The following is an 18,303-nucleotide window of genomic DNA, read 5'->3' as shown; positions in this document are numbered from 1 at the left end:
GATATGGCAGGCATAAGAAAAAAACAGCTGTACAGAAAATGATTTCCATGCAAACAAGAACAGGTTGTGGATGCTGGCCCAGAACCTTAAGAGGATGACAAAAACAATCACAAAAGAATGCGCGACTTGCACAGGAAGATGGAAACATTTTGCTCACAGTGACATACGCTTGTTCGTGCAAAATGTTTCGACAGCCTATTTTGATGTAGCTATATGCATGAACTGTAAATCAGCTATAAACAAGCTTAGGCAAGTTGGAGTCTGGAGTACAATGCTGCTATGGTGTCACAGCCAGGTGTAATCCAAATTCATAGATTTGATGTTTTGTACTTTTCTTTGTACTCCCCTGTAATTGACCTTTGCTAGACCCCTACCCCAAATAGCGATTGTCCAGTCATAGCTTACCAACTGTAACTATGCACGGCTCACTACTTAGTAACATAGCGTCACTTCTAAAGCCAATAATTAAGGCTGTAGTTTTAGTGGTCCATCTCTGACTTACTGAAAATGTGTGCTTCTGTTTTAAGTCTATTTTTCTTTCGAATCATGTAGACACTATCTACATTAGTTTGGGCGATTAAGAGATTATGTTAGAAAAAGGTCCTTTTCAGGATTGACACATACACTGCATGGAAGATAACACCGGTTAGCAGCTCTGTTCTGCTTTGTACTGGGATTTGGGAAGTTTACCTGAGACAAAGTTAAACATATTGCCTGAAAATACTTAACACATAAAAACTATAACTTATAATAAATTCCTACTGTAAACAGCTGAAGATTAAAGATTCAAAGGATTCATTTGTCAAATTCATGAACTGTGGTATATTACAAGTCTATTCTTGCATTTTTTTCTTTGTATAATACTGCACTTTATAGGTCCAGTGTGTAACATTTAAGAGGATCTATTGGCAAAAATGGAATGTAATATTCCATTTATTCAATTTATCCATATAAAATAGGTATGTTTTCATTAGAGTATAATCACCTGGGTCCAATACTTCGAAACTTTGAATCTAGTTTAGAAGTCTCCATATAGAAGATGCCGTCACAAAGTGTTGTTTGTATTGTAATACAGATTCTGAACTTTTTAAATCTTGCCACTGACAAATACCTATCATATTATGATTAAAAAAAGTAAAAGTAATACTAAAACTAATAAAAACTAAACATTTTTAGACAATAAACAATATTGGGCCCAGAAAATAAGAATTGTGTTTTTTCTTACCTTAGAATGAGCTGTTTTTATCTACAGAAGGAGAGGCCCTCTTCTATGGAGGCCGCCATGTTTCTACAGTAGCCCAGAACTGACAAACACTGACTTTCATGGGTTATCAGTTGGTTGCAATATGTAACTTCACCACTAGATGCCACTAAATCCTACACACTGTTCCTTTAATACAGGATTAATAAAATACTTTGTAATACAAGAATAGTCCTATATTTCCATGGCCTCATGGAATCATTAACTGGTCATTATGCAGATTTGCTTTTTCTGGGATTGGTTAACATTAGCCAAGGTGGGGGGGTTTCATCATTACACAGAGTTAACATGATATTTTGTACATAGTCATCAAATGCATATTCTGAAACTGAGCTTTCAACCAACTCAAAAACTTAACGTTAGCTATGAGTTGCCAAGTGAAGTCGAGGATCCATTGTTTCAAAAATGACTACAAACCTCCAGTTATACCACTGTGTCACTGTAAACTATATATGTGCAGTTCTACAATTGAAGGCTTGACAAGCAAAATAACAGTTACTAAGTGGGATGGGGCTTAGTGAAGGGTCAATTTGATTTTAATAATTTAAAAAATGTACTGAAGAGCGAAATGTTGCTCTTAATCTATCTCTGTACAATCAAATTAATGTGACTTTGTGCCAACACACCTGAACCAGACAGTCATTAGGAGCTCTGTTCCTTCATTGTTTAAGTAACCAACCATTACCAAAATTCAGGAAAAAAAATTAACTTTACAAAAGCATAAGAGATAAAAATGGAGCACCTGGCAGTATTTTATGTCACTGCACTGGCAAAAAACTGCTCTTATGGTGATTGTGACGGCACTGTCAATGGGCGACCAATGTGGCCGATAACATGTGGTGGTGTAGGTGAGGTGTTGTGTGGTGTTTGGCCTGACTCTAGCAGTGGGTAAGTGAGACAACAAGTACAGTTAATAGGATAGAGGGGCTTCCGTATGGCTGCAGGGCTGTGGAGCTACTGTTTGCATTGAGCAGGAAGAAAGGGCTGCTGGAGCTGGAGTTGAAGTTTGTGTTGTAGTAGTCTAAATCAGGCTGGGATTTGAGGGACGGTGTACCTTCGCATCCACGTTCAATCTGTCCGCTGCGAAACAAGGCGTCACTGAGGAGATCTGGCAGGCGGCCGTTGAGGTCCACCGACGCCAAACAGCCCTGGAAGCCTTCTCTGGAAGCCACCAGTTTAGGCAGATTGCCATACATGCCAGGACCCAGTCCTGCGATGAACAGATCACCTGGGGCATAAGAAAAACAGACTGTAGGACAAGTATCTTAAACCATCACATACCTGGCGTAACATGAATATAACCATACAGAAGATGACTTATATAAATTGGTGAAAAGAAATAGTTGATTTTTGGTTTCATACAGAACATGAACAGCAGTCACCTTGGGTAAAAGTCCTGTGTTTGTTTGAACAGTCCATCCAGCTCACCTCAATATGTGGGCTTTGTTGCTCCTTATACTACATCACCTGACTTTGACTGTGGGTGCATCCGTTAATACCTACAGCATCATAAGCGGACGGCCACTGACTAATCTGCAGTATTAAACGACTTTAGAGTCAGACTGGGTTCCCCTAAACACATTTTTTGTGATGTGTAGTAGTAGTAGTAAGTAACCTTAAGTGTTGGTCAGTACAATGTCGCATAATATAAAATGTTGGGCAGTTAGAAGTGTCATGTCCTTTGCATACCTTTCAGGTCCAGGTTCTTGGCCCCATTGATACTCTGACTAGTGGCTATAGCGTCTACTTTCAGTGTGTGGGTGTTGCTGTTGTCTCGGGTGATGGCCACATTGTGCCACTGGTTGTCATTCAGTGCCCTTTCACTTTTGCCCTTGATGAGGTTGGGCCCATTTCCAAGGTCAAACACATAGTGGACGTACCTGCAAGACAAAAGTTACTGAATGATTATGTGTAAATCTTCAGCGCTTTGCCTTTAAAGCTTTTCTTTGAAATGTTCACACCCTAACAGCCTGAAAAAACATGGGTTCATTTTAATCAATGAGGTAGTGCAAAGTTAATTATTGGAATTTTGGTAGAAATTATATTGTCTTGTCAATAAAACAGGCCTATGTGAAATAATGTTGCATGTAAACACATTTTTAATGGGATAAAACTAACAACATTATTAAAAAGGGTCATTTAAAAAGACCTACAGGTCAGATCACATTGTAGGGTCAAGGGGACCTTTTAAATATCAACTTATCGACTTATTTATAAATTATTACTTATTTACTTATTTATGGACTTACTTTCTGTGACTGTAACCTGAGACTACTTGATGATGTTATTCTCTTTCTTACTCTCTTCGCTCTTTACGCCGCTCCCTCAAGCCAAGAACTGCTAAACCTACAATAACTGTTTGTTTTTGGCAGCAAATCATCTTTTAAGTTGATATGGCCAAGTAACGGCTGCTTATTTACAGAGCAACATTATCATGGAGTCATGTTTCTGTCCATTTGATGAATGTTAAAGGTCCAGTGTGTAACATTCAGGAAGATCTAATCTCAGAAATGGAATATAATATTCATGGGTATGTTTTCATTTGTGTATAATCACATGAATATAGGATTATCATTTTTTTTGTTGCTTTAGATGATTGACAGAATGAATGCCTTAGACGTTTTTGTCTTCAAACACTGTGGGTCGGGTGTTAGTTTCAGTCTGCAACTTCACTGCTCGATGCCACTAAATCCTACACACTGGTCATTTAAGTCCATTTTTCACTCTGACTTTAGCTCTGTTTTTGGTTGGTAGCTGTGGCTGTCTGCTGTTTGGTGCCAAGCAGGTAGTGTACAGTGGGTTTTTAGAGCTTTTCTGAACTAAAACAGAAAAGCTGAGGGAAGCTGCAGATTCAGGTGATAATTCTACTGTGAGCAATACCATTTACACATGTCACATTGTTATAATGAAAATACTGATTATAGTCACTTTTGGTTGATGATCAAAACATTTTACTGCTAAACCCTCAAGTTTTCAATGTGCAAAAGGTTAACAAACTTACCCTTTAACCAGCTCTACAGCGATGAAATCATTGCCATCTCCAGAGTTGAAGAGTATGAAGCCATCTGGGGAGGTGGTCTTGAACTGGAAGAAGAGGTGCATGGATGTGTAGGCCTGTAGGGTGGCCAGGCTCAGATAGCTACTCTTGGATTTGAAGGTGACGGGGTCGGCAATAATGGAACGAATCCCAAAGCGGGCATTGAGTTCGCAATAATCAATGTCACCATTCTTGCATAGGTCGATGTAGAGCATGCCGTTAAATCTGAGGAAAGAAAAGGAACAGAAATGATTGTTGTAAAAATAAGATCTTACTTGTTCTTCATAGTGTGGTGGAGAAAAAGACAGCCAAGGAAAATTGAAAGTAAAAATTAGATGGGGGACCCTTAGCCGAATGAATACCTTATTAATGCATTGTATTGCTTCTGGAGCAATTGACTTTGTTAGCCATTTGGGGGCAGAAGAACTCCACAACAAGCAAACTAATTATGAGTCTCACAAGGCATATTTAAACATTTGAATTTAAACATTCAACAGACACAAAGCAACATTGTTGATTATTGATTATCTGGCTTTTTCCATATTTCACATTCTTCACCAGCTTCTCATTAAATTTTTCTTCAGCACTGAACCAAACAGTTAAAGTGCGGTAAAACCAAAATAATTACCTAAAAGAGGCCAAAGAATTCCGTAAAGCTACAGAATTTGGGTGACAATTCTCTGAGGATTTGCTACGTTATCTTTTGATTTATTGTTAATATTATAAAAACAGTAATTAGTCAAATTTCAAACATTATAGAGCCCCTAACAGGAAATGGGTGGAAAAAATAGACAGGTTAAAAAAGGGGGAAAGAAAGCATACTTCTCCTGAGAAAGTTTTGTGTTCCTGAGAAACCTGCGTTCTCTTGCAAAACGTTTTCGTTCTCCCAAGAAATATATTGAGTAGAAAAAAGCACTTCTGGGTTCAATGCTTCACGTGTGTCGGAAATGGCAAACCAACGCTATGGAGAGGTTAATACGGTTGTATTTTGACCGTGGCCTTAAATACAGAGAAATTTAAGTCAGTGTTCACTTGTACGGCACAGCTGTAGAGGATGTTTCCTGCAGATGGACATTCTTGACTAAAACATATTGATTATTCTACATCCAACGGTAACCGTGAAATTGTCTGGAATACTGCCGTTAGTTGTGAATTAAATCACCTAGGTCCGTCAAGCTTGAGTAAGTTTTCCCTCAAAAACATATTAAGTCCAATAAAGTCACATTCAGTGCCCTATATTGCTAGTTTGTTATCAGTGAATAAAGTTGAAAGTTTTGCAAGAGAACACATATGTTTCTAAGAAAACACAAGTGGGGTTTTCTTCCACCATGTCTTTTATTTCTCCCCCACGTCCCCTTAGGGCAGTTGTTCTCAAACTTTTTCTGGCATGCCCCATTCAGAAGCTAAAAAAAGGTTCATGCTTTACCACCCAACATTTTGTATCAATAATTACCAATGATAGGGGAAAGCAATTAATGAAAAAGGATCCAAGTTTAATTTTAGTGAAATGATCGTCAACATGAAAGCATCAGCAAACTTTCTTGCCATCTTCCCTGCATAAATCACATTCCTTCAACTTAGTTGGCTGTATGCCCCACCACGGGGCCCCACCATACAGTTGGAGAACCACTTCCTTAGGGGCTCCATAAAACATACCGTAAAACTTCAATTAATAGGCTCAACTTGCCTTTATTTGTGACAGATGTCTATATGGGACATGCCTTTAATTCCTTATCCACAAAACTCTTGCTCAGCAAAGAATGGAAATCCTATCAGATTGTTTATTTAAACCAGTATGAATATTGCTTGTATAAAACTTAGGCTATTAAAGAAAATCTTCAAATACCAATCATTCATTTGATCATATGATACTTTGGTACAGCCAAGGAATTTTATATAAAATACAAATATTTGTCAAAACGTGTAGCCACACCAGCGTCTGTGTCTAACTGGGACCCTGCTTTTGCAATATAAATGTATTTCAAAAGTAAAGTAAAAGCAAGTTTTGTAAGTACCTAAGGCTCTGCAGATGACCAATGAAGCTGGACGGGATGCTGGAAACAAACCGACGCTCTGTCATGATGCCGGTTTCGATGTTGTGAAACTCCAGACGAGTGTGGTCACCCACCATTTGTCCTGAAGACGGGGAGGGTGGAGGGGATGGGTTGAAAAGAAAGACAAAAAACGAAAAGAAAAGAGAACACTGTCTGACACTAACACAAAAGGGCTGATTTAAGGAGAAAATTACATTAACAGTATTAGATGGATGCAAACTGTCACTAACATGCTTTCTTTGTAGCAGAATTACAAACTGATGACTGTCAATCTCTACGGCAACACACCACAGCATGGTGCACTACCACTGACAAGGCAACACTAAGAACATTTCGTCAAGCATGAACCGAGTTGATGCAGGTAAGTACCTTCTGCTACATCATCGTCAACCGTTAGCTTGTAGGTTTTGCCGCGACGCACCACACGCACTGTATGCCATTCATTATCATTGAGCTTTTGCCCGGCATACAGGGTCTCCGGTCCCTTGCCTGAGAACAATGGTCAATCACAAAGTTAAATACATCCTGAACCTAAAACCAAACCTTTGTTTTCCCACCATTCAGCCTGAAATAACTGGCAGAAACTCTGCTTTAGTTTAGTAGCTTAAAAATGGCTTAAAATAAAAAATTTAAAGTAGTTCTTATGCCTCTGGGAAACAAAGGTTTGGTTTAGTCAGTGAAATACACAGAGAAGAAAAATACAAAATATTTGACATCAGTAATTCTCAGAGTACACCTGACCACTGTGCTGCAGAACAGTCTCTAATAGTTTGAACAGAGAAAGGGCAACTACAGTAGGAGAATGTGCTTTTACTCATCATAGGCTTATAGAAATCTTTTCCTTTCACTTCTCGTTTTCTCTCCACTTTGACCATGAAAAGTAAACCAAAAACATCCCCAATAAGCTGAGCCACAGTAGACACCAGTCCAATATATGATGCTATTAGCCTTTTTGTAATCTATCCCCATTATTTTTCATCCATCAACATCAATGTTTTCCCATTTCAGGACAGGTTTAATGAGGAATTACATGTAAATGCTAGTGCAAACAATGTAATGCAAAGTCACAAATATTTATGTGGATAAATATCCAAAGGGACACTCTAACCCTGAGGTTAGATACCTACAAGCCCTCCAAACTAAATGTGTTTATTTTCAGTGAATGATGGAACCCATATTTTAAAACCCCCCAAAAAACTCCACCCACTAGCTTTTTTCGACTGCAGTTGAAAGCTTAGAACAGAACAGAAAACACATGAATAAAAGTGTGAAAAAGAAATCTGTTTGTTCATGTCTGTTGGGTTTAGGCACAAAAACAGGACTTGAAGTAGCACTGTCACAATAGTCAAATTCAGACGGTGTTGACAGATTTGTAGTATGAGCTGTCTTATGTTGGTATTTGACTCATGGCGTCATTAGGGCTGTAGTGCAAAAGCCTCAGTTTGTGTTGCTTTAGCTGGCAGAGGTGCGCCCACACACTACCGCAAATGTCCAACCCGCCGCAAATACCTCATGTTTGTTGAGTTTTGCCTCTTTGACTTTGCTCTACCATTTTGAATCTATTATATGCCGCATTGAAATTGAAATTGCTTGTCAAATTCTTTCCTTTGCCTTTATGAAATACCTGTAGGCATCACAGTAGCAGGAAGCATTTGTCTCCCAATATTAATTATCAGATCTCCTGACTTTCCAACAAGATTACAGGGCACAAATTTTAGCATTGTACTATTGTGTTTTGGCACTTGATGGTCAGTCGAGGCGCTTTCTTGACTCCATTTAAAGAGTCAGTTCACCCAAATCACATTAAAAATAATAATAATTTAATTCCCTATTAGCATCTGTTTTTAAATTTTTTTCATGGCTGTCAGGAGTAAGCAAAAACAGACAATATCTAGCACAGTGACATTAAGATCGTTAGGGATTTGATCTTTGTTATTCCTCTCTCTGGTCTCACTGTAACGTGTGTATTGTATCTTAGATAAAATTTCTCAACTGCACTACAGGCTCAGGAGCACAGAGCTATGACTTTATGTACCTTTGTCCTTTCTGTGTCTGAGAGCACATAGAAACTGAACTGTCCTGCAAACACATCTCTTTTATCCATGATCCAAACTTGCAAGAATATTTATAGTATTAAATGACAGTAAATTACTCTGATGGAGTTTGATATGTAATTATGTATCATAATAAAAATATATCAATATTTATATTCATATGATGGATGTAAAACCAAAGGTCACCATGGCCTCATTATGAGTAAAAGCAATCCATAGTTATTGGTGGAAGCCTGACACCTGCTATGCTGAGATACTATACACTATGTAGAAGCAGCAGACACATTTGTAACTGCAAATCAAGCTCAATGAAATATCATTCCTAAATGTATAATGTAGAAAGTAACCTGAAATAATTAAATATTAAAGCTATCACATTTAATCAGTCATGCTTTAACTACTGTTTAAATCTGGGTATTGACAGCTCAGCCATATTCATATTCAATATAAATATATTAAGTAGTCATAATTATCATATCATGTAGAACTTTCATTTCATTCTGAATGTGTCCTCATTTGGCTGTTTCTCCCTGTTGGGGTACTGCTGTTGCATTTGTTTTGGGTACTGCCAAGTTTCACCATGTTGGTAAGTTTACAACAAAGCTTTACAGTAAGTATCTTTCATTGTTAAATGCACACAGACCCGGCTCCATCTATGCTGTTTTAAGAGGATTTTAACACTCTCTAACCAATGTTTATACTGCATGTTGCCCTTTCTCCTGAATGCAACGACCATCTTTATTATTACACTGTTTTATACTCTTACAGTGTTGTAGATGTTTTGGTCTAATGGAATGTGGGCTTTTAAAGCATGAAGTACTGTCTCATGCACTACTCACCAGTTTCTATTGGTGCCCTATAATGGAATTTACTTGTTATTCATGCCAATTATGTATTCTTCATAATTAACAATAATTGGTGGCGGGAATAAGGATACACATTTGAGTTAGTAAAAGGGTGAGGGAATTAAAAATAGGGTCAGGGTTAAGGTTGTATAGCCTGTGGAGGTCCAGCAAATACACAAGTGTCCAACAGCTATTCTAAAATCATCAATATACTATCAAGTTAAGTGTTACTGGACTGTTACTATTTACAGTATCAAAGATATTTAGAATCACTCACTTTTTGTACTTGTAGACTCAATTGTTGGATAATGAATCAAAGTAGTACTCAGCTTGATTATAAGAAGTTCAGATATGTCTAATAATTAAAATAAATCACCACTTATTCCATTTGACTGAGGCTATTCCTGTTGGTTCCCAACCAAGTGAGCAAACTCCACATGATAGGCTAAAGAGAAGGCGGAGGGGTGGTGCAGGACTCACATTTTTAAAAAACACATTTCCTTGTAAAAGAAACAACATCAACATACCATCAACATAGAGAGCAAAATGAAACTTGAGTGTTAACTTACTGGAGTTACAGTTTATCCTGATACAGTCTAGATGGGGAAGAATAAATGACAGATGAAATTGCATCCTTCAAGGTTACTGCTGCAGACATCCAAAAACAAAAAGTCCACCCTTCCGGGGACGCACACATGCAGGAAGGCAGCCATTTTATTCCGTTGGTATTTATATTTATCTTTATGCCAAATTACCATTAAATAAAGATTTCCAACAACATAACTTAATAGTAAATAAAATAATGCATGAATTTGTCAGTCATAGAATTGTGCTGGTTAATAAAAGCTGCTTTTCTAGAGCTTGTACTCATTTGTTACCCATAGAACTGGAGTTAAAATTCATTAATTGTTTAGGCACAGTATTTACAGTAAAATGGCCACTTGTAGTACCAGCTACATGAGTTTCCCAACCCAGCACTGACTGTTTGATTTTAGTCGTAAATATTCAGATTAGAAAAGTCAAAGTCTCTGGCTCCAAAGCCTCCACACCAATGAGGTGGTAGCAGCCATCTGTTTTAGAGCCATGGATCTTTGAAAAGTCAAGAAATTCAGACTGATATCATTTTGATTTGCAAAATTTAAGACAGTAAAGTAATAATGAAAATCTGATGTATCTGAACAGTCCAGAATAACTGTTGTGTGCAGCTGAAGACAGTAAGGGTTGGTCACCATGTGGCTGGTGGTTTCATGTGTCGTCAACCGCAACAGAAAAGTGGGAGCAAACAGCCACGATCCAATCAGCACCAGCACCATGCAGAGGCACAGGAACCCCAACCGTCACATCTGGAGTACTAGCCTATGCTTACATGTGTCACTAAGATAGGTCAGAGGCTACATCTGTCAATATTTACACTTTTACAAACATTCTGTAGATCACACAGATTAACGTGGGCTAAGAAATCATAAGAGCACTGACCAATTAGAGCTGCAAATATGTCTGGGGGTATGCTTTACATGAATTAATATAATCAGTGAAGGGTTTATCTAAATGTGGCTTTGCAAAGCAGCTAATATCTGCTATAGGGCTTACATTTTCCTAAACATACAGTATAAAATATATAAATTGAGGCGTATGACTCGTTTTCCATTGTTGCATTCTTTACATTTAATAATTGAAAGTCTTTGGGGTCGCAGCCAGCTGTAGGTTTTGCTGGGCTCTGTTCTCGGGCTGTTCGCCTGACGGGCCGCAGGCTTAAGGCCTTTGAAGGGGTGAATACCATCTTTTGACAAAGCATGATGGGAAATGGAGTTGACGGGTGTACATAAAAACGAAACACTGAAAAAAAAATGCATAAACTTTCATAAAAGACACCATCATCAGCAAAGAAAACAACCACCCGGAAGAACAAGAAGGTGACAGAGAAATGACTCAATGTCAGACAGGAAAATTAGGTTAGTGGGAAAGACGAGAAAAGGTTCTTCTAATGTCCTGTTGAGTGTTGGACTGAAGATCATACTTGGTGGAGGTCATGTCTTAGAAAGTCTCAGCACACTTTGTTCTTTAAAAGAGCTATATTAGAGACTAGACTTTAAAGCCCAGGATCGCTACATCATATTGCTTTCTGGTTATTGTGCTGTGACTGTCTCAAAACTTCTGTAAACAAGAATATGGATATGACTATGGTTTGTCTGTTTCAAAGATGGGCATCAAACATGTTTACCATTGAAATAAAATAAGTTATGATGGTATAGGCATAAGTTCAGATGTTATCTAGTTGTATTCAGTAAGCAGTCCATAGCTATCTCTATGCACAAACCCAATAATATCCATGCAAAAAAGATAAAAAAAACTGTGTTATCTATATTATCTAAGGTCTAAACCTTTTAAAGGATCACAGTGAGGAGTAACTGACGAAAAGATAGTAAGAGTGAGAGGAGAAGGGGGGAGAGGGAAGGTAACTGCTCAACGGTAAACCGTTTCATGGTGAAGGTGGAGGTGTGGAGGCAGATGGGTAGGGTATGGGGGAGGGGCATACGATACCTAGGTTGACCGTGAGTTTGACACGACCCCCGTCCAACTCCAGCCTAAGCGTGTCGGCTGAGTCTCGGGAGGTGGTGGCCATGAGGAGGCCATAGGCCCGCTGGGAACGGAAGCGCAGGGAGACGTCCTCGGCCTCCGTGTGCATGATGGTCGGCATCACCACCTTCATGTACATGCTGCCGTCATAAGAGAGGATGGAAGCCTCTGTGTGAGGAAGTCAGGAGAGTAGAGACATGTTAGCCATATTACAAATAAGGTTGGAGTCAATATTATCTGCTGGAACTGGATAATACTCAATGTTGTCAAGCAAGCTAGTGGCTGCTGGGGGGCTACAGGGCAAAATGTAGCTTCTTGCCCCCTTCTGATCCCCCATATATAGTATAGTTACAGTATATATAGTTTTGTATTGCATTACTGAAATTATTTTAGTTTTATTTTGTGCTGTTGAAATTACTCCTTATTACTTTAGCAACATATTGCAGCATGTCTGATTCATTTCTGTGACGTATGCTGTAAGTTAGCACAATCTGTGCAATAAAGAAGTTACCAGATTTTTGTTAGAATGGAATCTTGGTTTATACTGAATAAATAAATAATAAGTTACTGTTGAGATACTGAAACTGTAAAGAGAACCATGAGAACAATTTGGACTCAGTAAAGTGAAATGTGGGCTAGCAATTCAAAAAAAAAAAAAAAAGACGTAATGCCATCATTTAGGCCATTGGTTCTCAGACTTTTTCTGGCGGGTCATGACTTTGCTATCCTGGGAAAGGAAATGGCGAAAGGATGCTTTCTGATACCACATTTCAGGCAGTATTACTAGTATAACTTCTGCCCAACATGCGTGAACCAATATAGCGGGTGCTCTTGGAGATGGCCACACAGTCCATGAAACCAAGACCTACCACTTTGTGATGCTCAATAAAAGATGCTGTAAGAAACAACAAGAAAGTGTGCAGGCCTCATCAGAACCCTGGCGAACCTGACCTGCTTTCCACAGTCACTCAACTCTTCCCCCGTAGGGTCTCTCATTTGCTGGTGTTTGGGAGCCAGACTGCTTGTGTAGCTAACCGTGCACTGAGCTCAGTGTTGGTTTCGGTTCACTTGGGTTAACAAATAGACGCAGACAGAAGCTTGATTTTTTGTCCATCACTGTCTAAATGAAAAGTCATCCTTTGTTGTAATCCGTCTCATCAGTCCCTCTGGCGTCTGCCATCACAAATATTATATTGTATAAGACCTGCCTTCTAGAAGCTTGGAAAGCAATCGAAAAAAACCATTGACAACTTCCGCCCATGACGACACAAACAGAGGCAAGCAAACAACAGTGTGGAAGTAGCAGTAGCAGAAAGAGTGAGGTACTATTACACAAAGGCTGCTTCCACTGCCAACGACAGCTAATCCCTGCCAAGAACAGGGTACGCCTCATTTATTTGGCTCCAGGAGTGGTGAAATAGCCTTCCCATGTTGCTCTATTTAGTTCCATGTCCTCGTCTGACCGCACACTGTCGACACACATCTTTGTACTTCAGATGGGCTGTTACACCATGCTGTGAGCTGATTCTGCGCTCATCATAGTGCTCAAAGTCTCTCTTACACACACGCACACACACACAGAAGAGAGAGAACAGAAAGTGTGTGTGACTGAGCTTGCATGTCAACACATTAATCTCTGTGACAACTGAGCAAACTCTATCCACAGATGAAGACCGTGAGATACAGTTGAAAGCTCCGGAACATGTGGACCTTGACTTAGGATTGTTTTGTGAAACATCACCATGTTGTGTTATGAATTATATTCAACATTGAAATCTTTAGGGGGTACCAGTAGGGTTCAGACTTCAAAGCCTCTTAGAGGATTTTCAGACATGCACTTCACTACATGATCTTGAAACCCTAAACGTTCAGTTTTTTGCCAATAAAGTCACTCTCAAATATACTAATATCAAATATCGAGTACCAAAAGATTGGATAGAGGAAGTCTTGCTGATATTAAGTGGTGCAGACAACCATGGAAAAAAACCAAGGCACTCCATCTTCAGGTGAAATGATATTATAAAATTTTTCTTCGAGCATATAGGCAATCAAAAAGACTTACAAACATAACCCATACAGGGTGCTAAAATAATAATAGCCCATACATGCATACATACTAAACATATGTGAATCTACAGTGAGGCATAATATCATAATAATAAGTAATTTACGTTAAGCTAAAATATATAAAACCTTGAAAAAACAATACTAATAAACTATATGTATATTTATGAATGTCCAAAGTAGTTGATATATGACTATGATACTCTTGTCCAGTCAGTATGCATTTAAATCTCCAAGTAAATAAGCTTCTTTCTTTTTTTTTTTTCCTGTAAAGGTTCAGTGTGTAACATTTACCAGGATCTATTGGCAGAAATCAAATATAATATTTATAGGTGTGTTTTCATTGGTGTATAATAACCTGAAAATAAGTCTTTTATATCTATAGACAACACGGGTCGCCTTCACTGGAGGCCGCCATGTTGAACCGGCAAGTTTCTACAGTAGCCAGAACGGACCAAAGTTATTATAGTTTTCATTAGTTTTAATTTTTATTTAGTTTCAATTTTGTTTTCAGTTCAGTTTAGTTTCAGTTAGTTTCCAGAGTGGGTTTGCTCCTTTTTTATTGTTAAATATTTATTTTTAGTTTATTTTTATTTATTTTTATGTTTTTTTTAATATAATAAAAATACGTATTACAATACAAACACACTGACTCACAGTCTCAATAAAGACATGTACTAATGCCTCCTCATGCTTGACCAAAACTAAAGACTCTCCTGAATTTTTTTTATTTTATTTTAGTGAGTACACAATATTGTTTCAGTTAGTTTTCATGTTTTTCTAAAGTCTGGTTTTTATTTTTATTTCAGTTAATTTAAATGTTAGTTTAAATTTTTAGTTTAATTTTAGAACAGACACAATGCTGCAGCTCCTCTTCCTCTCTCCTCTCTTTCTGCCCAATCATTCATGTCCCATTAAGCATGTTACTAACTGTCACTTCTTCCCCCGGAGTTCTTGTGCTTTCCTCGTCTCGCAGGTTCTCATGGGATCCTGGGTGGAGCTCCTGCCCAGCGCGTCCTGCTAGACTGCCATTGCCTCAAAATCCTGATATTAATGTTATTATATTTTATATTATGTTATTATTAAGTATTATTATTGCTACAGTTAGTTCTTTTCTATTCAATTGAGATTCCAAAACGGAAAATAAAAAACGGTTTTGTTATTTCCTCCAAAAAACATTATAACGGTAATTATTTTTTACTTCGATTACTTGCTCAGATCCAAAAATAGGAAATGAAATAAACAGGCCACGGGATTTGCATCTAGATCGATTTTTGATTTGAATATTAAATTGTCCGATTTGTGTGAACCTTGAAGGTATTGTTCTCTTCATGTGTTGCATTGGAGTTGCCGCAATTTCGCAAAGCCTGAAAAAACTCAATCAAGCAATCTTGTACTCTGATATTTTTGATGTAATTTCGTATCTGACACCATGGCCCGCACGGAACCATATGCTGATTGTAATTAAAGACTTATTTGAACTGGCAAGACAACATTAGGAGATTTCTACTAGCTGCCGCAGATGGGTATCCAGCGACATTTAAGTTCTGAAAATGAGTGTAAGAAGATTCTGTGGTTTCAGCTATGACCTTAATGCCGAAAAAGACATGTATCGGACACAGAACTAGAGAGGTATTGTTGGTATACATTATATGAAGTGGTTACACGTTTTTATATCCTGCCCCGTCTTTGAAATGTTTAACGAATAGCTTATTTTTCTTAACAGACGGGGCCATCTTATGGCCCGCAAGTTCGATGGACTGGCTATCTGTCTCAATGGTGAGTGCGTGTAGGAGAATGTTGGAGTATATGGGAAAATCCTCAGAGAAGAATTCATCAGCCATACCACGGAATTCGACGCCAGGGTAAAGTCATTATGCCTAAGAATTTCAATGAAACACCAATACCGGGCACCCGTTTAAGCTCAGTGGGGTACAGCTGGCGAACCATGTACCAAGGCTGAGTTGCTGCAGTGGCCCAGGTTGAATCCGATCCTTGCGGCCCTTTGCCTGCGTATCATCCCCTCTCTCTGTCCCCTTTCCTGTCTATCTTTCAGCCGTCACTATTATAAAAAGCACCGTAAAAATAAAAAAAACAACAAGTACAGATATTGTTATGCACTCTAAAATAATAGTATAATAATATTAATAACAACATCCATCAAAACCATAACATAAAGATCACCTGCTCGTCATAATTGTAGTTCCCCTTGCCACCAAAACAGCCCCTTAACAGTCAAGACAGGACCTCACTGCTGTATGCACTGTGTGTTCTGACACCTTTCTATCAGGAACCAGCCATAAATGTTTTCAGCATGTTGATCACTTACATTAGCCAATTCAATTTAATATTGTATAGTGCCAATTCATAGACGCAGACGTTATTCTCAGGACACTTTTCAAATAGCAGTAGGTCTGGCTAGGACGAACTCCTTATAACACTTTACAGAGACCCAACAGTACCACCGATGAGCAAGCACTCGGCGGACGGTGGCAAGGAAAAAACTGGCTTTTTAAGAGCAAAACCTAGGACAGACCCTTTGGCTCTAGGGGGTGGTCGGTCTGCCTCGACCAGTTGGGGATGAGAAAGAGAGAGACAGACAGAGATGAGAGGAGACAGAGAGACAGACAGACAGACGGACAACAGAGGGCACAGCAGACTACAGTAGCATACAACTAATTAGTAGTTGACTGAGGATGATTGAACAGAAGAAGATTTGATGCACAAACAACAACAACAACGATGCGGGGACAACGAGCAGTGATTCATAGTGGTAGATAATACGTAACTGTTAGCTTAATAATACTAGTAATAATAATAACAATAGTATCAGTAATTAATTAGCAATCAGCAGTTCAAGCAGTTTTCCTAGTTCCTGTCAGTACTCGTGCTGCAGGCTTGCTGAATTAATTGGAGCTGTCTTAGATGGAGCTTTACTGGCGCAGCCGATAATAAAGAGTTGCAGTAATTCAGCCAAGAAGCTAAAAAATACATGATTAGTTTTTTTGCATCCGTCTGTGACAGGATGTGTCTGATGTTGTAATTACGTAAATTACGTAAAACTAGGCTGCTAAAGAAGTCGTACCTAATTGGCCACTTCTTTACTGGATATGATTCAATCTTTCTTATTTCAGGATATGCTACACATCCTTTACAAGAGTAGCTGCGCTAATGTAACTCCCTCTTAAAAAGCCACTCTCGACCCAGTGGTTTTATTCAACTACTAGAAACCCGATTTCTAAACTCCCTTCTCTCTAAGGATTTCTGGAAGAAGTTAGTCGCCGCCAAACAGTTGTGTTGACTGTCTACATAGCCAACAGCTTCGTAGTTATATGTCTGGTTCACTTGGTACTTATTAAGATCTAGGCTGGCTTGCATTTGACACCATTGGTACACAGAGTTTTTGTACAGAGACTTGGAGCATGAAATTGGCATGACAAGACTGCACTAAGCTGGTTTAAAGTCATATTATCGATCGTTCTCAGTTTGGTACACGCTTAACAGATGAAATCTTCCATAGCGAATACTACAGTTAGTACGTGTAGTCTATTTACTTAGTATATGCCTCCCTATATGTATTAGGAATCATCCATTTAACTTCTCACTGTTCAGGCAGATGCATACCCAAGTGTATACCCTGTCGATGCAAGCCAAATGAGAAGATTAAGCAATGTACTATAAGTTACAAACATGTCTTAATTGTAACCGGGGCCCAATGGAGCGAACTCAGCCCAAAATTGTTATAAAGTATAAATTGAACAACGCACCTTGGGACTTTCCCCCAAAGGAGTTAAAAGCGTTGAAAAGTTGATAACAGTTATTAACAATCCTGGGATTCCCACTAGCACAGGTAACACACCATAGAAGATCATGCAGACAAGCATTTTCCTTTGAGCAGCTTAAAGTAATTTATTACAGAGACAATAAAAACAAACTACAAACTAAACACATAACTATAAAAATGATCTAACAAACGATAATCAATGCACAGTAAAGGATAAACGACCAATAATAACTGGAAACAACAATAGAGAATAGAGTTTCGTTTCCATGGGGGAAAACTATTGGTAAGAGTGGCTGCAGTTATAGTCTCTACAGGATGGATCTTATAAAAGGGCTATAACATGAACACTATCAACACCCGCAATCTTAACAAAATAAAACCCAAATAACACAATCTAAAATACATGCCAATGTTATTTAAAAGGAGCCACCTATTTATACGTGCACCACCTCTGGCCAAATTAACCCGAACACTATCAAGAAAAAATTAAAACAGGAGGCCAGGCCCTTCATTTACCAAGCTCCTCTCCTGTGAACCAGCTTCCAGTTGTGGTTCGGGAGGCAGACAAACTCTCCGCAATTTAATGATAGGCGTAAGACGTTCCTCTTTGATAAAGCTTATAGTTAG

The 18,303-nt window shown here is 38.5% G+C and overlaps 1 protein-coding gene across 2 annotated transcripts in view; it reads right to left on the bottom strand.

Moving 5' to 3' along the window:
* The window catches only part of LOC118337458 (neurexin-3a), a gene marked incomplete at its 5' end in the record, with an annotated part of 77,316 nt that overhangs the window by 47,317 nt on the left and 11,696 nt on the right, over nt 1-18,303 (bottom strand). For both annotated transcript variants that reach the window (XM_035674506.1, XM_035674505.1), the window contains 7 exon segments: nt 2,316-2,489; nt 2,951-3,141; nt 4,263-4,523; nt 6,314-6,434; nt 6,722-6,841; nt 9,821-9,847; nt 11,793-11,996. In XM_035674506.1, the coding sequence (XP_035530399.1) occupies nt 2,316-2,489; nt 2,951-3,141; nt 4,263-4,523; nt 6,314-6,434; nt 6,722-6,841; nt 9,821-9,847; nt 11,793-11,996 (1,098 nt within the window).

The sequence above is a fragment of the Morone saxatilis genome, unplaced genomic scaffold (assembly GCF_004916995.1).
Source record: "Morone saxatilis isolate NCDOM2014 unplaced genomic scaffold, NCSU_SB_2.0 Contig3, whole genome shotgun sequence".
In the NCBI taxonomy this organism is placed as follows: domain Eukaryota; kingdom Metazoa; phylum Chordata; class Actinopteri; family Moronidae; genus Morone; species Morone saxatilis.
The sequence above is the reverse complement of the archived record's forward strand: the minus strand, read 5'-3'. Positions and strand labels throughout refer to the sequence as shown.